We start from the raw sequence: 16,481 nt of genomic DNA, 5'->3' as shown, positions 1-16,481 counted from the left end.
ACAAACTCCTGGTCGTAACCCCCATTTGTCCCATAATCCGTGAGAACCCAAACAAACGCCGCGTGAGGTAACCTGACCCCCAAACCATGTACCGTCTGAAACCGCCAGATAAAATGCCTCCTCTAAGCAGGCGCAGGGATATCGTCAATCGACCCGAGCACTTCCTCGGTCCCGCCTCCAATATTCTTAATCATGGACTTCTTGCGCGACTTGCCCTTGACAGCAGTCCCGTTAGCCTTGTCGCCACCAGATGCCGCATTCGAATCTTTGTTGCCCTCCGGGTTGTGGAATAGGTCTTCCTGCATCTTCTTCTCCTGGGCGTGCTGCTCCTCAATGCGCTTCTTCTCTTCATCCAGTTCTTGCTGGATGACCTTGGGGTCATCATAGGTGGTTTTCGTCATTTCCGAGTAGGTTTCGATGTCAATGGACTCGCGAGGCCCGAGCAGCGTTTCCTTGATTCGCAGCGGATCACGACGCTCTTCATTGTTGAACTTCAGCTTGATCTGGCGACGAGATCGGCCGGGGAATAGCTTGCTAATCACCATGAAGTCAGTGCCAAACATGCGCAGTCCGCGGTAGAAGAGATCCGTCATCTCCTCATCCCAAGTCTCGGTCTTGGAGCGCTTCCCGTACGAGGACTGGTTGATCTTGCGGGTAAGCGAGCTTTCCTCCACGTTTTCCAGATCCCCTGCGCTCCGTACGGCATCGGCATGCCGGTCCACCTGCAGCGACGCAGTGTCCAGCACGATCTCGCCGTTGACGATGCGCATCACGGGTCCAGACTGAGGCTTAAAGTCGGGCAGACGATCTTGGTTTGCTGAATCGACATCGCCATTCTGCTTGATCGGCGTCCCCTCGGCACTTTCCTGTCCATCCTGTGGCCTTTTCTTCCGTTCCTGCTCTGTCAAGTCCATCTTGCGCAATTCGGTCTCCCGTTTCGACTTCTTGCCTGTTTTCAGATCCTTGCAGAGCTCCGACATCTTGATTACATTCGGCAAAATCTCCACCATCTCGGCGCCTTCGGGAGTAGGCTCGCGCTTCTTGCGACGAGCGCGTTTGGCTTTCTCTGCGTCTCCATCCGCTTCTGAAGTCCCGACTTTGGAGGGTTTTCGTGTCTTGCCCTTTGCAGCGGTCCGACTAGAGCCTGGGGTGGATGGCGGTACAGATTCGGCTGGCGTCGCACTCGCGCTTTCGATCAAAGGAACCACTTGTTGAGACACCGATGTCCTCTTGGCCCGTTTCGCTGCGCGGACGTCATTTAGAGCGGAGGCTGAGCCTTCGCCGGCGGATGCAGGAGGGAGGTTGTTTGAAGTTTGAACGGCGCGGCGCACAAGGTCCATGTCAGCATCGTTGATGTCGGTTTCTATAGAAGGGACGGGTTGAGATTGAGGTTGGGCGGTCGGCGCCGGAGGAGAGGGAGGGACATGCTGGGTTGGTGGTGGGGAGATCGTAGTGGTTGGGGGAGCAGCTGGTTTAGAAACGGATGCTTTGCGTTTTGGTCGAGGAATTGGAATGGCCGTCGCAGAGGTTGAGGCGACCGCGGTTGCTTGAGGGGCAGTGGACTCGACAGTCGCCGTCTCTGCAGCAACAGCGGGCGCTGCGGGTTCGGCCTCGACGGAGCGCCGCGGGAACGTGGCCGCTACATCGTTCTCGTGCTGCGCAGCCTGCGCGACCTGGCCCTGGGCTGTGTGCTGAGTTGCACTGGGTCTCCTCGAGGATGCGGTGGAGGCAGGCGCCGCACGGCGAGCGGGTGCCTTGGGGGCGAATTTCTTGCCCGATTTATCTGCAACAAGCGTGGTCAGAACAGGAACAGTGCATTATATGCGAATGAGGCCACTCACTGATGGCAGAACTCGAGAAGGACTTCATGGCTGCCCATCGTTGTCAGATGAATCAGAATGGAAAAAGTCGACTGCCCGATTGGGTCGTCCATCATGACTCAGCAGAGGTGACTAAACTCGAAAATCCTCCTTGGCTTCGACTCTCGATTTCCCATCCCACACCCCCCCCTTTTGTCTCTCACACCTCCTTCTGTGAACCCCCCTTTCTTCTCTCTCCCGATCTAGTTCTTCTGTTCGTCTCTCTTTGTCCGTGACAGAATTGGGCACCGCCGCGGTGCTTGTCTCTGGCTGACTGACGACGGCCCCGGTGGTGATCAAACACCTCCCCCTCTCATGCCAGCCTAGCCACTGATGCCGGCCGCCGAATCGCCTGTCGTGTCTTCAGAATCCGGTCTTGTCAAAATGGAAGACCGGAAGAGGCCTGCCGCACAAGATAACAATGACTCTGCTCCGCCGCTGAAAAAGCAGGCGACCACCGTCAACGGTGGCAGCAAGCCTCATCCGGATGCAGACATGCCCTGGAAAGATGATTTGGAGGTAGGCGAGACATTCTATGCATGCGATATGAAGCGAGGGAGCTGACCAACATTTTGCGACAGCGATACCAAAAAGATGCGATATTGCGCCAGATGCACGAGTACAGGCGGGAGAAGTCAACATTGGAGTCACGGTTGAATCAGATGTCGAAGAATACGGCGCATCATAATGACCATCTCCGTGTGATCGACGCGTGGTTCAATCAAGTAAGTTGGTCCTCTCGGCATCTGCCCCACGAATGCATACTAACTCGATGAAAAGTTGATCGACGAAACGAAATTACTTTTGGGCTCTGCGCAAGATAAGGGTAAAGGTGAGCAGTGTCTTGGACTAGTAGACCGTGAATCGGTCCTGACAAGTATGACAGAGCGCACCTTCCAGAGCTCGCTACAGTTCGAGGACGTCGAAAGCTTTGAGAAGCATTTGAAATCCCGATCTGAAGATATACGCGAGATTATTTCTCAGCTGCAAGCCCACTCAGCTAGTGGACCACCCGAAGTGTCAGAGGTACAAACTCAACTGGCCAAGAAACTGGCGGAAGAGAAGGTCACCATATCCGAGCTGGAGAAAGCCCTGGCCGAAAAGCAGCAGCTGGAGGAGAGCCTGGAGGCTGCCTCGTTGCGATATATGGTCGCCGAGAAGAAACTCGACCGCGCGCGGAGCTTGACAGTTGCCAAGTTGGAAAAACAATTTCTCATGGGTGGGCAGCAGAAACCTGCTGCCGAGGGAACACAGACAAAGCGGGAAGAATCATCCCCCGTCAATGGGGGGACCCCTGTCCCAGATCGCAATCCTGAGTTAGAAGAGGCGAATAGCAGGCTCACGGCGGTATCGGAAAAGCAGAAGGAACAGCTGCAAAAACTGGAGAGTGAAAATGCCAGTCTCCTTGGCCAGATCACCGAAGTCAAAATCAAGGTAAGCTCTTGTATGCTCAAAATCGGTTCTCGCTTTAACTGTTGTCGCAGTATTCAAAGCTCACGGACGACGATTACGCGCATACGGATCTCTTCAAACAATTAAGATCACAGCATGACGATGTAGTCAAACGGATCAACCATCTTGAAGCGACGAATGTACAACTGCGCGAGGAAGCCGAGAAGTACCGATCGGAACGGGTTGCGTACAAGATTCAGATCGACGAAGAGGCTCAGGGGACGATTGCCGAGAAAGAAGCGCAGTTGGTACGGGCCGAAACGGATTTGGCGCGGATAAGAAACGCTCGCGACGAGCTGCTGGCCGATCAACAGATGCGAAAAGCCGCTCAGGACCAAGAGAAGACCGCAGGTGTCAAACTACAAGAGTTGGCAGAAGCTCGCGAGGCTCGGATCACCGCTTTAGAGTCGGAAGTTGAACGACTGCGTTTGCAGGTGGAAGGTTCCAAGCCGGCCGACAACGTGGGAGACATGCCTCTCGAGGAGCTGCGTGGCAAATACACCAGCTTGGAACGGCAATATTCCATGCTCAACACCGAGCTGACGTCCATGCAAACAGCTTACAAGAAATTCTCGACTTTGGCATCGCAGAAAGTGACCGATTTTGGCGCTCTCGAAGAAAAGGTGGCGCGCTTGACAGCAGAGAAGTCCAAAGCAGACCAGAAGTACTTTGCGGCGATGAAGAGCAAAGAGGCCCGGGATGTTGAGGTCCGCACTCTTCGAATGCAGAATTCGAAGACCTCCGACATTGTCTCGCAGTTGAAAGAGTCGGAAGCAGCAACACGTTCTTTGGTCTCCAACCTGGAGAAGCAAGCAAGTGAGACCAGGGAGGCTCTGAAATCGGCCATCGACACGCATCGAGCCATAGAACAGCGACTGACGGAAAGCAACATTGTGATTGACGGCCTGAAGGCTCAGGTTTCCGATCTCAAGGCCCTGGCGGTTTCCAAGGATGCGACTTTGTCAAGCACTGCTTCTGCTCTGCGTCAATCGGAGACGGAGATTGAGAGTTTGAAGCAATCGCTTTCAGATACCAAGAAAAACATGGAGAATTGGAAGACTAAGAGCCTGGGCAATTCATCCTCTGAATACGAAATGCTGCGGGTAAGTATTCACTTGCTATTGTGTTTCGATATACTAACTCGAGTCATTTAGACACTCGCGCTGTGCACGGTCTGTCGTCGGAATTTCAAGAACACTGCAATCAAGACTTGTGGCCATGTGTTCTGCAAGGACTGCGTCGAGGAGCGTCTCACCTCGCGCTCGCGCAAGTGTCCCAACTGCAGCCGGTCTTTCGGCGCTAACGACTACATGCACGTTACCCTTTGATTTGATCAAAAACTTCGCTTCGTGTACCATAGACCCTTTGTTTACTTTTTTCTGCGCTTTTCTCCCCACATTTTTTTGTTTTATCTCTTCTGGATTACCTTCGGAAAGGCTCATGGAGCGGTGTTTTGTGACTGGTTTTCGTCGGACAGGATGTCTCAGGAGGCGGCGTTTATGGCTTATGCCCTGGCTTTGTTGCATTCGGAGGCTCCTTTTTTTCTTTTTGTCTTTCATGCAGTGGCATTCTGACCAAAAGCGGGATGGCGGGATTTGGTCGTCGAGCTGGCGGATGGATGCACTTCTCACTGGCCGGCGCACTCGACTTGTCCGTTCATATTGGCGTTTTGAGATCTTTGTGTCATGTAGGAGTACTACGCGTTGAGAAGCAAAGGAACTCGATGAATGGAATGCAATGGACCCCAAAAGGCCTGTCTTTATGAATTGAAGATTCTACTATACAATAACTCGTGACGTCCAACCCACAGATCCAGTGCCGGGACAACCTGTCCAGCCTGTTCCACCTCCGTATGCCACTCACGCCGAATACGCTTCATAATGGTATCCTGCAGACTCTGGCTCGCCAGCACACTCTGCGCCTGATACGGTCCCATGACCGAGGCGCGCACCGCCGCACTGAGAACGGCTTTGGCATGATTCAACACAAAGACATAGGCTGCCTGCTGCAAATCCAGACCCATCGCCCGACAGACTACCCCCCAAAGCGGCGCAAAGTGCCCCTTGGGACCGAGATCGTCCGCATCATCAAATCCGGAAGACTTCAATGCCTCCGAGAAGCCGTCGATAGCACCCACCGCGGCGCCGGCATCGGCGTCCTCATTATCATTATTATGGGTTTGCTCCGAACCAGCGAAGCTCCCCCGGAACGCACGCTCCCACACACCAAGCAAGGCGCGGCCTTGCGCGACACTCGCGCGCTGCGCAACGATGCAGGGCGTCGACGCGTCGAGGTCGTTATCAAGAGTTTCGAGGGTCGAGGGCTGGCGGTAGCCAGCGAGCACGTAGGGGACGGAGGTGCTGCAGATGGAGGCGATGGAGAGGCGGAGGAAGCGGTGGAAGGAGGAAACGGTGTGTGTGCGTCGGGGTTTGTTGTGTGCCAGGTAGGACTCCAGCCCGCTGGAGTAGGCAAAGGAGCCCAGTGGGAGGGCGGAGTCGGAGAGAAGTAGGAGAGCGTGGAGTGAGGAGGAGCGCACGGAGTCCGATTGGAATTTATTATTGAGATGATTGTTATATGTGTCTAGGCCTGAGAGATGTTAGCTCCATTCAAAACAGGAAATGTCCAGTTCTACTCACCCTGGGACGCACTCCAGGGAGTCTTGTTATCGGGATGGGATGCCGGTGGGCTGGGATAGAAGTCGGCGGCCAGACGCGCCCGGATGTCCTGAAGACGGGCCTCGAGCTGGGCCGCCTCTACGTGCAGGTCATGGGGTGTTTCGTTGGGCAGCATTATTGTGAGAAGTGACTGTGTCGAGGAGAGAAAACAGAGGACGAGAGGAAGAGTGTTTTGTTCTTATCTATCGATCAATGTCGTGTGCCCCGATTGCGCCCGGCCGGGATCGGCAGAGTCGGAGGCCGCCGTGGCTCGTTCTTATCAATTTTGTTACTCATTCGCATTACTCGACTGATGATTATTCCCACCATGCCGTTATAGTCATCCCGACTTCTCCAAATTTCCCCTTTCTCCACATCATGTCAGGCAGGCGTCTGCTCGATGCCATTCAATTCCTGAATGTCTCCAAAAATGTCGCCGCCAAGCACCTGGCTATTCGCCAGCACCAGCTCGACCGCTACACGCGTACCTCGTCACTCACCAAGGGCATCAAGGACCAGACCGAGGGGCTGATCCTAACCGCGCAGGCGGCTGCCGCCCTCGCCCGTCGCGTCAATGATTCTTCGCCACCACCTCCGCCGAGCGGTGCCCGTTCGCCGGCAGACTCGCCCTCGCCCGACCCGTCGGCCGACTCTGCTCCTGTAGCCCCCAACTCCGCCAGCCCTCCGTCATCTGCAACCTCGCTTCCTTCCGAACAAGCCCGAATCCTCCAACGCCGCGCTGAATTCCAGGTCCCGGCCTCCGCCGCGGAATACCAGGGCACTGAGGAGCCGGATGCTTTGAATGTGAGCAACCAGCAGGATGTCTTCTACGAGCCTTCACAGCATTCCACCCCGGGCCTCTCCGCACTCCCCCGGGTCAAGGTACCCAAGGCCACAGGCGATGTCCAAGAGGGTGTAGCAGATGGCCTCAATGCAGATGTCTTCCATTCGGCTGGGGGACCCGACAAGCAGGCTGCTCAGAATGAACAGCAGGAGCTACCGGAGGAGATGATGCAGGGCTTGTTTCACAGCCCGAAGGTCTCGAGCATGTTGTCCGGGAAGTCGATTCCCGCATGGAAGACCAAAAATTGGCGGCAAGCCGGAAATCCCACCACCATCACCCCTCCCAGCGCTCAGACGGAAGTTAAGGCGCATGCGGAGGTGGAAGAAATGGAGAAGCTGGGGGCTAGCATTGCAGAGGATATCACGCCCACCTCAGAAGTGGTTGTCGATGTGAACAAGGACGTACCCTACCAGATGATGGAATCCCGTGTACCCTCGTCGCGACTAGCTAGGCTGTGGCAGTATGGCGGGCTGGCGACCTCAATGGCATTTGGGGCTGTCGGTGAGACTGTTCGCCGCGCTACCGGTAGCCAGGACAGTGGATCCATCATGTTCAGCGCCGGTAATATGGAACGGCTGGTGGGCAAACTGTCCAAGATGCGAGGCGCCGCTTTGAAGCTGGGCCAGATGCTGAGCTTTCAAGGTGCGTTTTGTAACCGTTTATAACGGGATCTGCGGTTGCTGATATGTTATAGATTCGAAAATGTTGCCCGAGCCGATCGCCCAGGTCCTTCAGCGTGTGCAAGACCGGGCTGACTACATGCCCGCCTCCCAACGAGACAAGGTCCTGGCCGACAACCTTGGCCCCAACTGGCGGGACCTGTATACCAGCTTCAACGAAGTTCCTATGGCGGCCGCCTCAATCGGTCAAGTGCATTCTGCCGTCCTCAAAAGCACGGGCAAACCGGTGGCAGTCAAGGTGCAATACCCAGGAGTCGCCGACTCGATCGATTCCGATCTAAATAACTTGTCCATTCTTCTCACAGCATCCCGTCTTCTTCCGCGAGGCCTGTATCTCGACAAGACGATTGCCAATGCGCGAACTGAGCTTGCCTGGGAATGCGACTACGTCCGCGAAGCGGCCGGCGCCCAGCGCTTCCGCGAGCTCCTTCGCGACGACCCTGTCTTCGTGGTTCCCGAGATCATGCTCGAGGCGTCGGGCAAGCACGTATTGACGATGGAGATGCTGGAGGGCGTCGCTGTCACCAAGGTCCAGAATTTCTCTCAGGAGCAGCGCGACTGGATTGGCACCCAGATCATGCGACTGTGTCTTCGCGAGATCACCGAATTCCACTACATGCAGACGGACCCCAACTGGACCAACTTTTTGTACAATGCCACCACCAACCGCATCGAGCTGCTCGACTTCGGGGCCTCGCGCGAGTTCCCCACCGAGTTCATCACCACCTACGTGCGCACCCTCGTTGCAGCCGCCCGCAACGACCGCGCTGCCTGCCACGACCTCTCCGTCGAATTAGGCTACCTCACCGGCCTCGAATCCACGGCCATGGCCGACGCCCACGTCTCCTCCATCCTCACCATCGCCGAGCCCTTCATGCAATCCTCCCCGGACCTCTACGACTTCCGGAATCAGACCATCACCGACCGCGTACGTGACCTGATCCCACTGATGATCCGTGAGCGCCTTGCGCCCCCGCCCGAGGAGACGTACAGTCTCCACCGCAAGCTGAGTGGTGCCTTCTTGCTCTGTGCTCGTCTGGGCAGTCGAGTGCCCTGTAAGGAGCTTTTTGCTACGGCTATTCGCCGCGCCGAGCAGCAGGGCTTGCCAGTAACTTCCTCGTCTACTTGATTGGATTCTTTTCTGCCATGCATACCGCAGCGTATAGACCGGATTTGGGCTGGATCGGATCAACCATGTACTTTATCATGTATTATAATAGCATAGAGGAATCTCCGCAACTACCCATTATAGTTATGTCCGGCTGTGTAGTGAAGGTTACCATGCGATAAACCAATGACACTACGATCTTCAGTGGATATTGTTTCCGTTTTCATGCTGTCCATGACTCCACCGCCCCCCGCTGTGAATTGTTGAAATCTGCCGGGCGATATGATAGGCGGTGACGACTGCAGCCTATCATATCAGACTGCCTGGGGCTGGAATAACCTCAATTCCGGGAGAATATGCGATTCTGAGCATTCATTCAGCCCCTCTGTCATCGCCCGTGAGATTCCCCCGCAAGAACCCAGTCCTTATCGCTTTCTCTTTGTCGCCACTCTCACACGAAGACTTACCCTCTTGCGGCCCTCACTTACTCTTTAAATCTCCACTCACCCACCGGGTACCCGTTGTGCAGCTGTTTCCTGCTGTGATATCAATCTCTAGTGCAGCCTCTTGCACACCTCGCCGGCCTCCCTTTCGCCACCTCTGAATGTGGACGTTATACCTATAGGAGCTGCCCATGCGGTGAAATGCTCTCTTGAGTGATATTTCAAAGGTATGTACCGTATAGCCCCTGATGGCTTGGTCATTTGGCCAGCGAGTGATGCAAGATGATTATGATTCCACGACTAATGCGCCCGGCACATCCAATAGGCATCAGTTTTCCCCTCTCTGTCTGCCATTCAGCGCTTTCGGCCAAGCGGATGTCTTCCGACGATGTTCCTCCACCACCAGCACCCCAACATAAGCCCTCCTCATCCAGTTTCGCCGATGTCTTCAAGACGCTAGGTGTCGTCCGTCCGAAATCCCACTCCCCCGTCTCCATACAGGAAAGCAGCAGTGACTCCCTGTCGCATACGACCGATGGACCCCGAGGTAGCAACCGGCTTGTACTAGGACTTGAATCAATGCATCGTGGCAGCGTCGTGTCCAGTTCCTCGGACACTCCTGGTGGCCCGGATTTCGATACCTCGCTAAGGAACCTCTCGCAGAAACAGAATGTGACGCAGGCGATTGAAGAGGCGGATCTTTTGTCGAGGTCTTTGCAGTGGTTTACGGCCGATCAGTCAGTGGTGCTGTGGGAAGCTGCGGAGTATCTCCTGCGTCACGATAGCTCTCCGGAGGCCCAGAAAAGTGGCGCTAGGTTGCTGGAGACCATTGCGGCTCGCCAGGATCTGTCGCCCGCGGCTCGGCGCTTGATATTCGAGTCGATCGCTTGTCCTTCCGAGGCTGACGTCGTCGCTTCCCGAGCCCAGGCCTTAATCTCGCTATCGGATCATGGGAGAAAGCTCGATTTCACCAGTTCTTCCATCATGCACATCATCTCCTCGTGGATTGTACCTCTCTATACCTCCATTGCGGCCGGACGTTCCAAGGCGAAGAAAGGGAAGAAGCCAGACGGTCTTAGCCACGATGAGGCAGTTTTCGGAGATCTGTTCCAGTTTGCAGTCGACCTAATCACCTTGCAACGCAGACCACCAACCCCGGAGGAGATTGAATCGTTGTTGAACGAGACGTTCACCATCTGCAAGAAAACCAGCGTCGCTGGCGACATCAAGAACTCGCTGGCTGTATTCGATGCCGTCATCATGTATGCCGATGTGCCCGACGCAAGCTTCGATACATTGCTGGAGGTTCTGTGCAGCATACATGCATCGGTCAAATCTCTGTCTGGTCCAACTTCTCGAGCGGTGCGCAGTCTCGCCAAATCTCGACGGCAGGCTGAGATGGTGAATATGCTCCACACTTTCCTGACAGAGTCCTCTGCTCCCGAACAGGGTCGGAATCTGAATGTCCTACGTGGCACTCTCTACGTCTTCTCGGACCTCATCCGTGCTTATGGCCAGGATGGCATGCCCCAACTGCCGTTTGACCAATTGATCGATTCGCTTAAAGTCGTTGCCCAGAAGGACGATGGTCGCGTGGATGCCGATATACTGGACTTGTGTTTAAATATCCTAGAGGGAGACTATGTGCGCGTTGCTCTAGAGCGGAACTGGAAAGCCTTCATCGGCCTTCTCATCCTCTGCTCTCGAAGAGTGATGGATGAAAAGGAAGAACCGCCCGTTGCAGCAAGCCTACCACAGCCTCAGTTCCACAAAGGCTCTATACATGATGATACCAAGTCCAGCATTCTCGCAAACCTCATTCGGATCGCATCTGTTCTCGAATTTCTGTGGGAGCGGATGGGCAAAGAGCAGAAACAACTTGCCGTGCAGTTTCTCACGAAGGCCTATCAGCATGTTGAACCGACTCAGGCCGAACTGATCATCAATTCCATGCGAGAGGACAAGCTGTGTTACCCATGCGAGGATTCTGCTTGGGTCCGCCACTGTCAAGACTTGATCACCCGGTTCGTCTCGTCGCGGAAACAGACTTCGGATGTTCGTATTCTGGCTTTGGATACGCTCAAGGAAGCCCTGTCCGGCAACGAGAAGTTGCTCTTCGGTCAAGAGCACGGGCTTTTTGAGCTTTTGCTGGTAGACTTCTCCTCCGAGGACGACTTCTTGTTCCTGGAGTCGCTGGTCTCTTTCCTTGCCGACTCGGCAGTTCAATCCAGTGATGACGAGACCTTCAAAACACTGGTGACCACGATGAGTGTGCCCATGAAGCATGATGTACGCAAACATGAACCACGCGAAGTGGTATCTCCCAGTTACGCATCTCCGCCCCGCCGTACGTCTGCCAGTGCTGTGGAACTGACGCTGGCCAATGTGTGTGCCGTGGGTCTGGTGAAGATGATGCTACGCGCCTTGAATCACTCTGCAACAAAGACGATCCTGGTTTTCGAGGCACTTTTGCACATTGCCCAGTCTTCAGATCGCCCTGTTGATTCCCGGCTAACGGCGCTCAAGCTCCTATTTCGACTGCGATGCGATTCGGCTGGATCGGTCATTGTCACCTCGACATCGGAGAATGACTTCCTGATCAATGCGCTGGGCCGAAGCATTGGTATGGATACCAATCCGCAGGTCCCCGTCGACAGCCCCGTCAAAGAACATCATCAGCATGACGCCGTGCCAGCTACCCCAAGCACGAAGCTTCCCATCAAAGAAAATACTGTTCCAACCATCTCTAAACCTGGCCTGGGACGTAGCGGGAGTCTATCTGGTCGTGCGTCAAAACCCACGCCTCCAGTCTGGACGTACGCCTTGCCGCAGGTACTTCCTGAACAGCCGCCTGACGGACCCAGTCCCTTTGTGCATGTATACGCCCCGGCAGACGATGCATCGCAACCACCTGAGTCAGTCTCCGCGCAGAGGGCCGTTTTGAAGATCAACATGTGGCTTGAGATTATTATCTCGCTGCTGCAACGGGAGACCGACTGGGATGTCTACAGCTACGTTCTCACTCATGTGGGACCCCAGCTTAGCAACAGGGACTTGTTCAACAATGCTATCCCACAAATCAAATTGCTTCGCAGCATTCTGTGCGACCAAGTGAAGAACGAGACTTTCCACGAGCCTCCGGCGCATACAGGTATCAAGAAGAGTGATGTGGCGGCCTGCATTTTCGACTCGCTTTGCATGTTGATCAGTTATCATGAGCACTTTGCAAAGAGCGAAGAGGATGACCTTGTCCGGGCCTTCATGCTGGGCATTATCGGGTCATGGGGTGCCACGTCTCGTGGATGTATCCAGGCCCTTTCACTCTGCTGCCACGAGATTCCTCTTTCGGTTACAAAGTCTTTAACCAGCATCCTGGACAGGATGGCCAAGGTTATTACCATGTCCAATGTTGCCGTGCATATCCTGGAGTTCTTGGCGCTGCTCGCCCGACTTCCTGATGTTTATGTCAATTTGCGTGAGGAGGAAATTCGCACCGTGTTTGGCATCTGCATTCGGTTCTTGCAGACTTCCCGAGAACACCGGTATAAAGTATCCGATTCTCCCACTGGCCGAACGCCTCAAACGAGATTGAGTGGCGGTGTCAAAGAAATTGCCTCGCAGCAAGCCGAGGCGGCCGAAACTGCTCCCCAGGATGGCATGTCGAAATATATCAACAATCTGACCTACCATGTCATGGTCTTCTGGTTCCTGTCGCTGAAGCTCCAAGATCGGCCCAAGCACGTCAATTGGCTCACCAGCAGACTTATTTTCCACGACGACCAAGGCCAAGAGGTGGTTGAGGAGCAGTGCCAAGTGATCATCGACCTGATGCAACGTGTGGCATTCTCCGATCTGGGAGAGACCATTCCCTTCGAGACTTTCCCTCCATCTCCCTCTGATGGACCCGTTTCGAAAAAGTCATGGGTCGTGGGAATGAGTATCGTTACGATGGAGACCGCAGGTGTGACGGGCTTGACCCAGATCACCAAGCGCCAGGCCTCGGGCACAACGTATGCTGTCTACCAGCAGCGAACGGCACCAGTCCTGCCTCACCAAGTGCCTCCGACCCCAGATGCGCATTTGCATTCAGATGCCATGCGCACGGCTATTCTTCCCAGTCACGTCATGCTCCAGTTGACCGCTACGGCCTTCCCTACGCCTACAGTGGTCCAACCCATCCCAGTGCCTGAGGACGACATAACTCGACGTGCTATTGGTAACTTCGACCGAACCGACATCGTGGACGGACACCGCATCGGAGTAGTCTATGTTGATAACGGACAGACCAATGAGACGGAGATTCTGGCCAATACTGGCGGCAGCACAGACTATGAGCACTTTTTGTCAGGTCTCGGAGCGAAGGTCTCGCTTCGAAATGCGCAGTTCAATACCCAAGGCCTTTACGCCGACACTGATGGAGAAGCCACATACGCGTGGCGAGACCGAGTGACGGAGATTGTATACCATGTCGCAACGATGATGCCGACGGACCTCGAGCGCGACCCGAACTGCATCAACAAGAAACGCAACATCGGAAACAACCACGTCACCATCGTCTTCAACCGATCCAATCTACCCTTCAACTTCGACACGATCCCATCCGAGTTCAATTCCATCAACATCATCATCACCCCAGCCTGCCGCATTGCCTACACCGAATCCGGAGCAAAGGGCGAAACCAACCCCGAAAAGCTCTATTACAACGTCCAAGTCATGAGCAAGCCCGGCTTCCCCAGCGTGTCACCCGCCGCAACGCCCAAGGTCATCTCCGGCAAGAACCTAGCCTCATTCGTGCGCATCCTCGCCCTGAACGCATCTGTCTTCTCGCTCGTCTGGAATATCAAAGGCGGCGAGCATACTTCGTCCTGGCGCACCCGTCTCCGTGAGATTAAGAAGGTCCGCGAGCGAGCTCTGGCAACGCAAGCGCAGGGCACTGATGCCGCTGAGGGTGCTTATCCAGGCCAGCGCCGGAATACAAAGCCTAATATCTTCTCGGAAGAGGTGCCTACTGCTCGCACTGCTCCCGCGCGCCCGGATCTGGCTGCGGACTGGAATGCAGCCGCTGATACCAATATCCTCCAAAATCTGGATTTCTCTCGCTGGAGTCGTTAATCCGGACTTGTGGCCGGAGAAAACCGTCTTCTGCGTCTTTCTCTCTCTAGAACGCCCATCCTCTCCTCTCCCTCTCTTTTTCTCAACATTTCCCGTCCCGTTCCCTCCCCCGAAAACGACAGAAACTTTGTGCAACGACCCAACCTTTCTACCCCAGTGACGACTTTCATGTACATCAAAGTGTTTTGATTTCGATGCGCCATGGCAGCGTTTGTGAATACCCCCTTCTGCCCCAAAAGTTTGTCGTTTTGCCTTGCTCCAATTATCTCTTATGTTCAGCGGTTATCCACCTATCTATCCTAGTCAGGGTGTTACTTTTCTATCTTATCTTGCTCTAGCTGATGAAAAATGAAAAACATTGTACAATGAGAACTTGCGCCCCATGGGGATGATGCATGGACGCCCGAGTACTAGTGTCTGGGGCCAATATCAATTCCCCGCCACACGGACATCCATGTCAACTAGCCATGCATTGATCAACTTTAGTCAGCCTGATGAAGGGACCTTAAAACTGGTTTTCGACACACGAACTAGCATTATTGATTCAGGGGGTTACTACTCCTGCCCTCTGATATGGTAGTAAAGCGAAAGGACCCTTCCTGATCGACAAACCCCCAACCAATACAACCTGGATAGCGTCATCGCTCCGGTGGGCGTCGGGCGCTCCCGTGTGGCGTGTACAGGCTTCCCAGTCTTTTATTTCTTTTCTGCTTCTGCTGAGAGACCCAATGCCTAAGCCAATTTCTTCCCACCTGCGCTGATAATACACACCTACACTTCCTCATGCTTGCGGGTTTCGACACAACTTAGGGACTGGCCATGCCGCGGACAATCGGGAATAGCCGCGATACCCTCGAGATCGAGCTGGCAGCTCCTCGCGGTTGGTCCTTCGCCGCCGGGAATACCATTATCGGCAATGTGGTGCGGCACTCCAAAGTCCTCGCTCCGCAGGCCACGGTGACCATTGTGCTGAAAGGGCGCGTGAAAACAAAAGTCGTCGTTCGGCGCTCTCACCATAAAGAGAGCTTTCGAGGCCGCTGGCAACTGCTAGACGAGAAACCCTGCACTGTTTATAAGGGGCCGCTCCACCTCGCAGAAGGTGAGAATAGCGTTTCATGGCCGTTCTCCGTCGCAATTCCTACCGGACCCGAAGCTTCGTTCCTGCAGAGTCATTCGGAGAAAGAGAGCTTTCTCCCGCTCGACGATGAGAATGTGTCCCGCCACTGTTTGCCGGGCTCCTTTCATGGGTATGGCTCTGGTCGTGTTCCTAACACTGAGGGGTTCGTGGAGTATTTCCTCGAGGCCGAGCTACGGTATAGTCGCAGTGGTACATGGGAAGCGGCTAGGACTACGTACCCCATCACCTTGCGACACGCTTCCACCAGCGCCATTCTGGATCCGGATATTCAGCAAAATACAATGCCTCTCAAGGTCCAGAGCCAGCGGCGTCTGTCTAGGATGGAGGATGAAGACCTAACACTCAAACAAAAGACCCAGAAGTTCCTGCGCTTATGCACGGGGCCTCAATTCCACTACAAAGTTGAGGTGCTTTCGCCGCGAGCTCTCCAACTCGACGACCCAACCCCAATCCCATTTAGTCTACGCATTGTCCCCGAACAGACCAACACAAGCGAAAACGTCCACGATCGCCCCCAGATATTCCACCTCAATTGGGTGAAGATGACGATCAAATCCACGACGATGTTCATGGCGCCGGGAAACTTCAGCAGCAAGCATGTACATTATAACTCGCGCCGTGTAACCATTCACCTCTGTCTCGAAAAAGCCTTCGACGATCTCGAGTCTCCCATCACCCTCATCTCTGACCCGGAAAGCGAATTCCTCAATATCGGCGACCTGCTCCAGCCAGTGCTTTGTTCGAGCGGGCTTTGGGCCCGTGAGAGGTGCCTTGCGTCGGTGCTGAATCTTCATCCCGATTTTGTGACGTATAATATCAGGCACAGCAATTGGGTTAAATGGGATGTCTCGCTCGATGTTGCAGGGGATACGCACAAATTTAGTGTCAGTAATGATCTCAAAATATTGCCAGCGGTTTGAGAAGGGAATATTAGGCAGATAAAAGTTTCTTTTAGAGCGACTATTGGCTACATAAGTATGGCATACTAGTGCACCGATATATATACACATCAGGATCCGGCCTGGAAAAAAAAAATTTGAAATGCGTAGGATGTGGTGTGAAACAACAACTTCATTAGCCCTCATTCAGAAGGATGGAAGCACTGCAGGCTCCTTATTCCATTCAAAGCTCTTCTCAAAGACCTCAAACCTCCCTTCTGCGGCGCGCGGCCAGTGTGGTGGAAGGCAATGC

At 54.4% G+C, this 16,481-nt stretch overlaps 6 protein-coding genes across 6 annotated transcripts; 4 read left to right on the top strand and 2 right to left on the bottom strand.

Annotated features, from left to right (window-relative positions):
• Positions 1-122: 122 nt before the first annotated feature.
• On the bottom strand, positions 123-1,869 carry N7474_003288 (transcription factor TFIIIB subunit BDP1; the record flags this gene model as incomplete). The annotated part of the gene is made up of 2 exons (XM_057194703.1): positions 123-1,783; positions 1,842-1,869. The coding sequence occupies 2 exons, from the start codon at positions 1,867-1,869 to the stop codon at positions 123-125; spliced, it is 1,689 nt and encodes a 562-aa protein (XP_057056058.1).
• A 323-nt stretch (positions 1,870-2,192) lies between these two features.
• On the top strand, positions 2,193-4,639 carry N7474_003287 (E3 ubiquitin-protein ligase BRE1; the record flags this gene model as incomplete). Its single annotated transcript, XM_057194702.1, has 6 exons — positions 2,193-2,378; positions 2,441-2,584; positions 2,640-2,691; positions 2,746-3,293; positions 3,344-4,414; positions 4,466-4,639. The coding sequence occupies 6 exons, from the start codon at positions 2,193-2,195 to the stop codon at positions 4,637-4,639; spliced, it is 2,175 nt and encodes a 724-aa protein (XP_057056057.1).
• A 431-nt stretch (positions 4,640-5,070) lies between these two features.
• Positions 5,071-6,101, bottom strand: N7474_003286 (urease accessory protein UreF; the record flags this gene model as incomplete). The annotated part of the gene is made up of 2 exons (XM_057194701.1): positions 5,071-5,897; positions 5,948-6,101. 2 exons carry the CDS (start codon positions 6,099-6,101, stop codon positions 5,071-5,073), a joined length of 981 nt encoding a protein of 326 aa, XP_057056056.1.
• Positions 6,102-6,343: 242 nt separating this feature from the next.
• N7474_003285 (protein kinase COQ8) lies at positions 6,344-8,618 on the top strand (the record flags this gene model as incomplete). The annotated part of the gene is made up of 2 exons (XM_057194700.1): positions 6,344-7,451; positions 7,504-8,618. The coding sequence occupies 2 exons, from the start codon at positions 6,344-6,346 to the stop codon at positions 8,616-8,618; spliced, it is 2,223 nt and encodes a 740-aa protein (XP_057056055.1).
• A 797-nt stretch (positions 8,619-9,415) lies between these two features.
• Positions 9,416-14,152, top strand: N7474_003284 (putative GTPase activating protein (Tsc2); the record flags this gene model as incomplete). The annotated part of the gene is made up of 1 exon (XM_057194699.1): positions 9,416-14,152. One exon carries the CDS (start codon positions 9,416-9,418, stop codon positions 14,150-14,152), a length of 4,737 nt encoding a protein of 1,578 aa, XP_057056054.1.
• An 819-nt stretch (positions 14,153-14,971) lies between these two features.
• N7474_003283 (uncharacterized protein) lies at positions 14,972-16,210 on the top strand (the record flags this gene model as incomplete). Its single annotated transcript, XM_057194698.1, has 1 exon — positions 14,972-16,210. One exon carries the CDS (start codon positions 14,972-14,974, stop codon positions 16,208-16,210), a length of 1,239 nt encoding a protein of 412 aa, XP_057056053.1.
• Between the last annotated feature and the right edge of the window lie 271 nt (positions 16,211-16,481).

The sequence above is a fragment of the Penicillium riverlandense genome (genome assembly GCF_028828495.1).
Source record: "Penicillium riverlandense strain IBT 135883 chromosome Unknown utg000002l_segment0_segment0, whole genome shotgun sequence".
NCBI classification, from domain to species: Eukaryota; Fungi; Ascomycota; class Eurotiomycetes; order Eurotiales; family Aspergillaceae; genus Penicillium; species Penicillium riverlandense.
The sequence above is the reverse complement of the archived record's forward strand: the minus strand, read 5'-3'. Positions and strand labels throughout refer to the sequence as shown.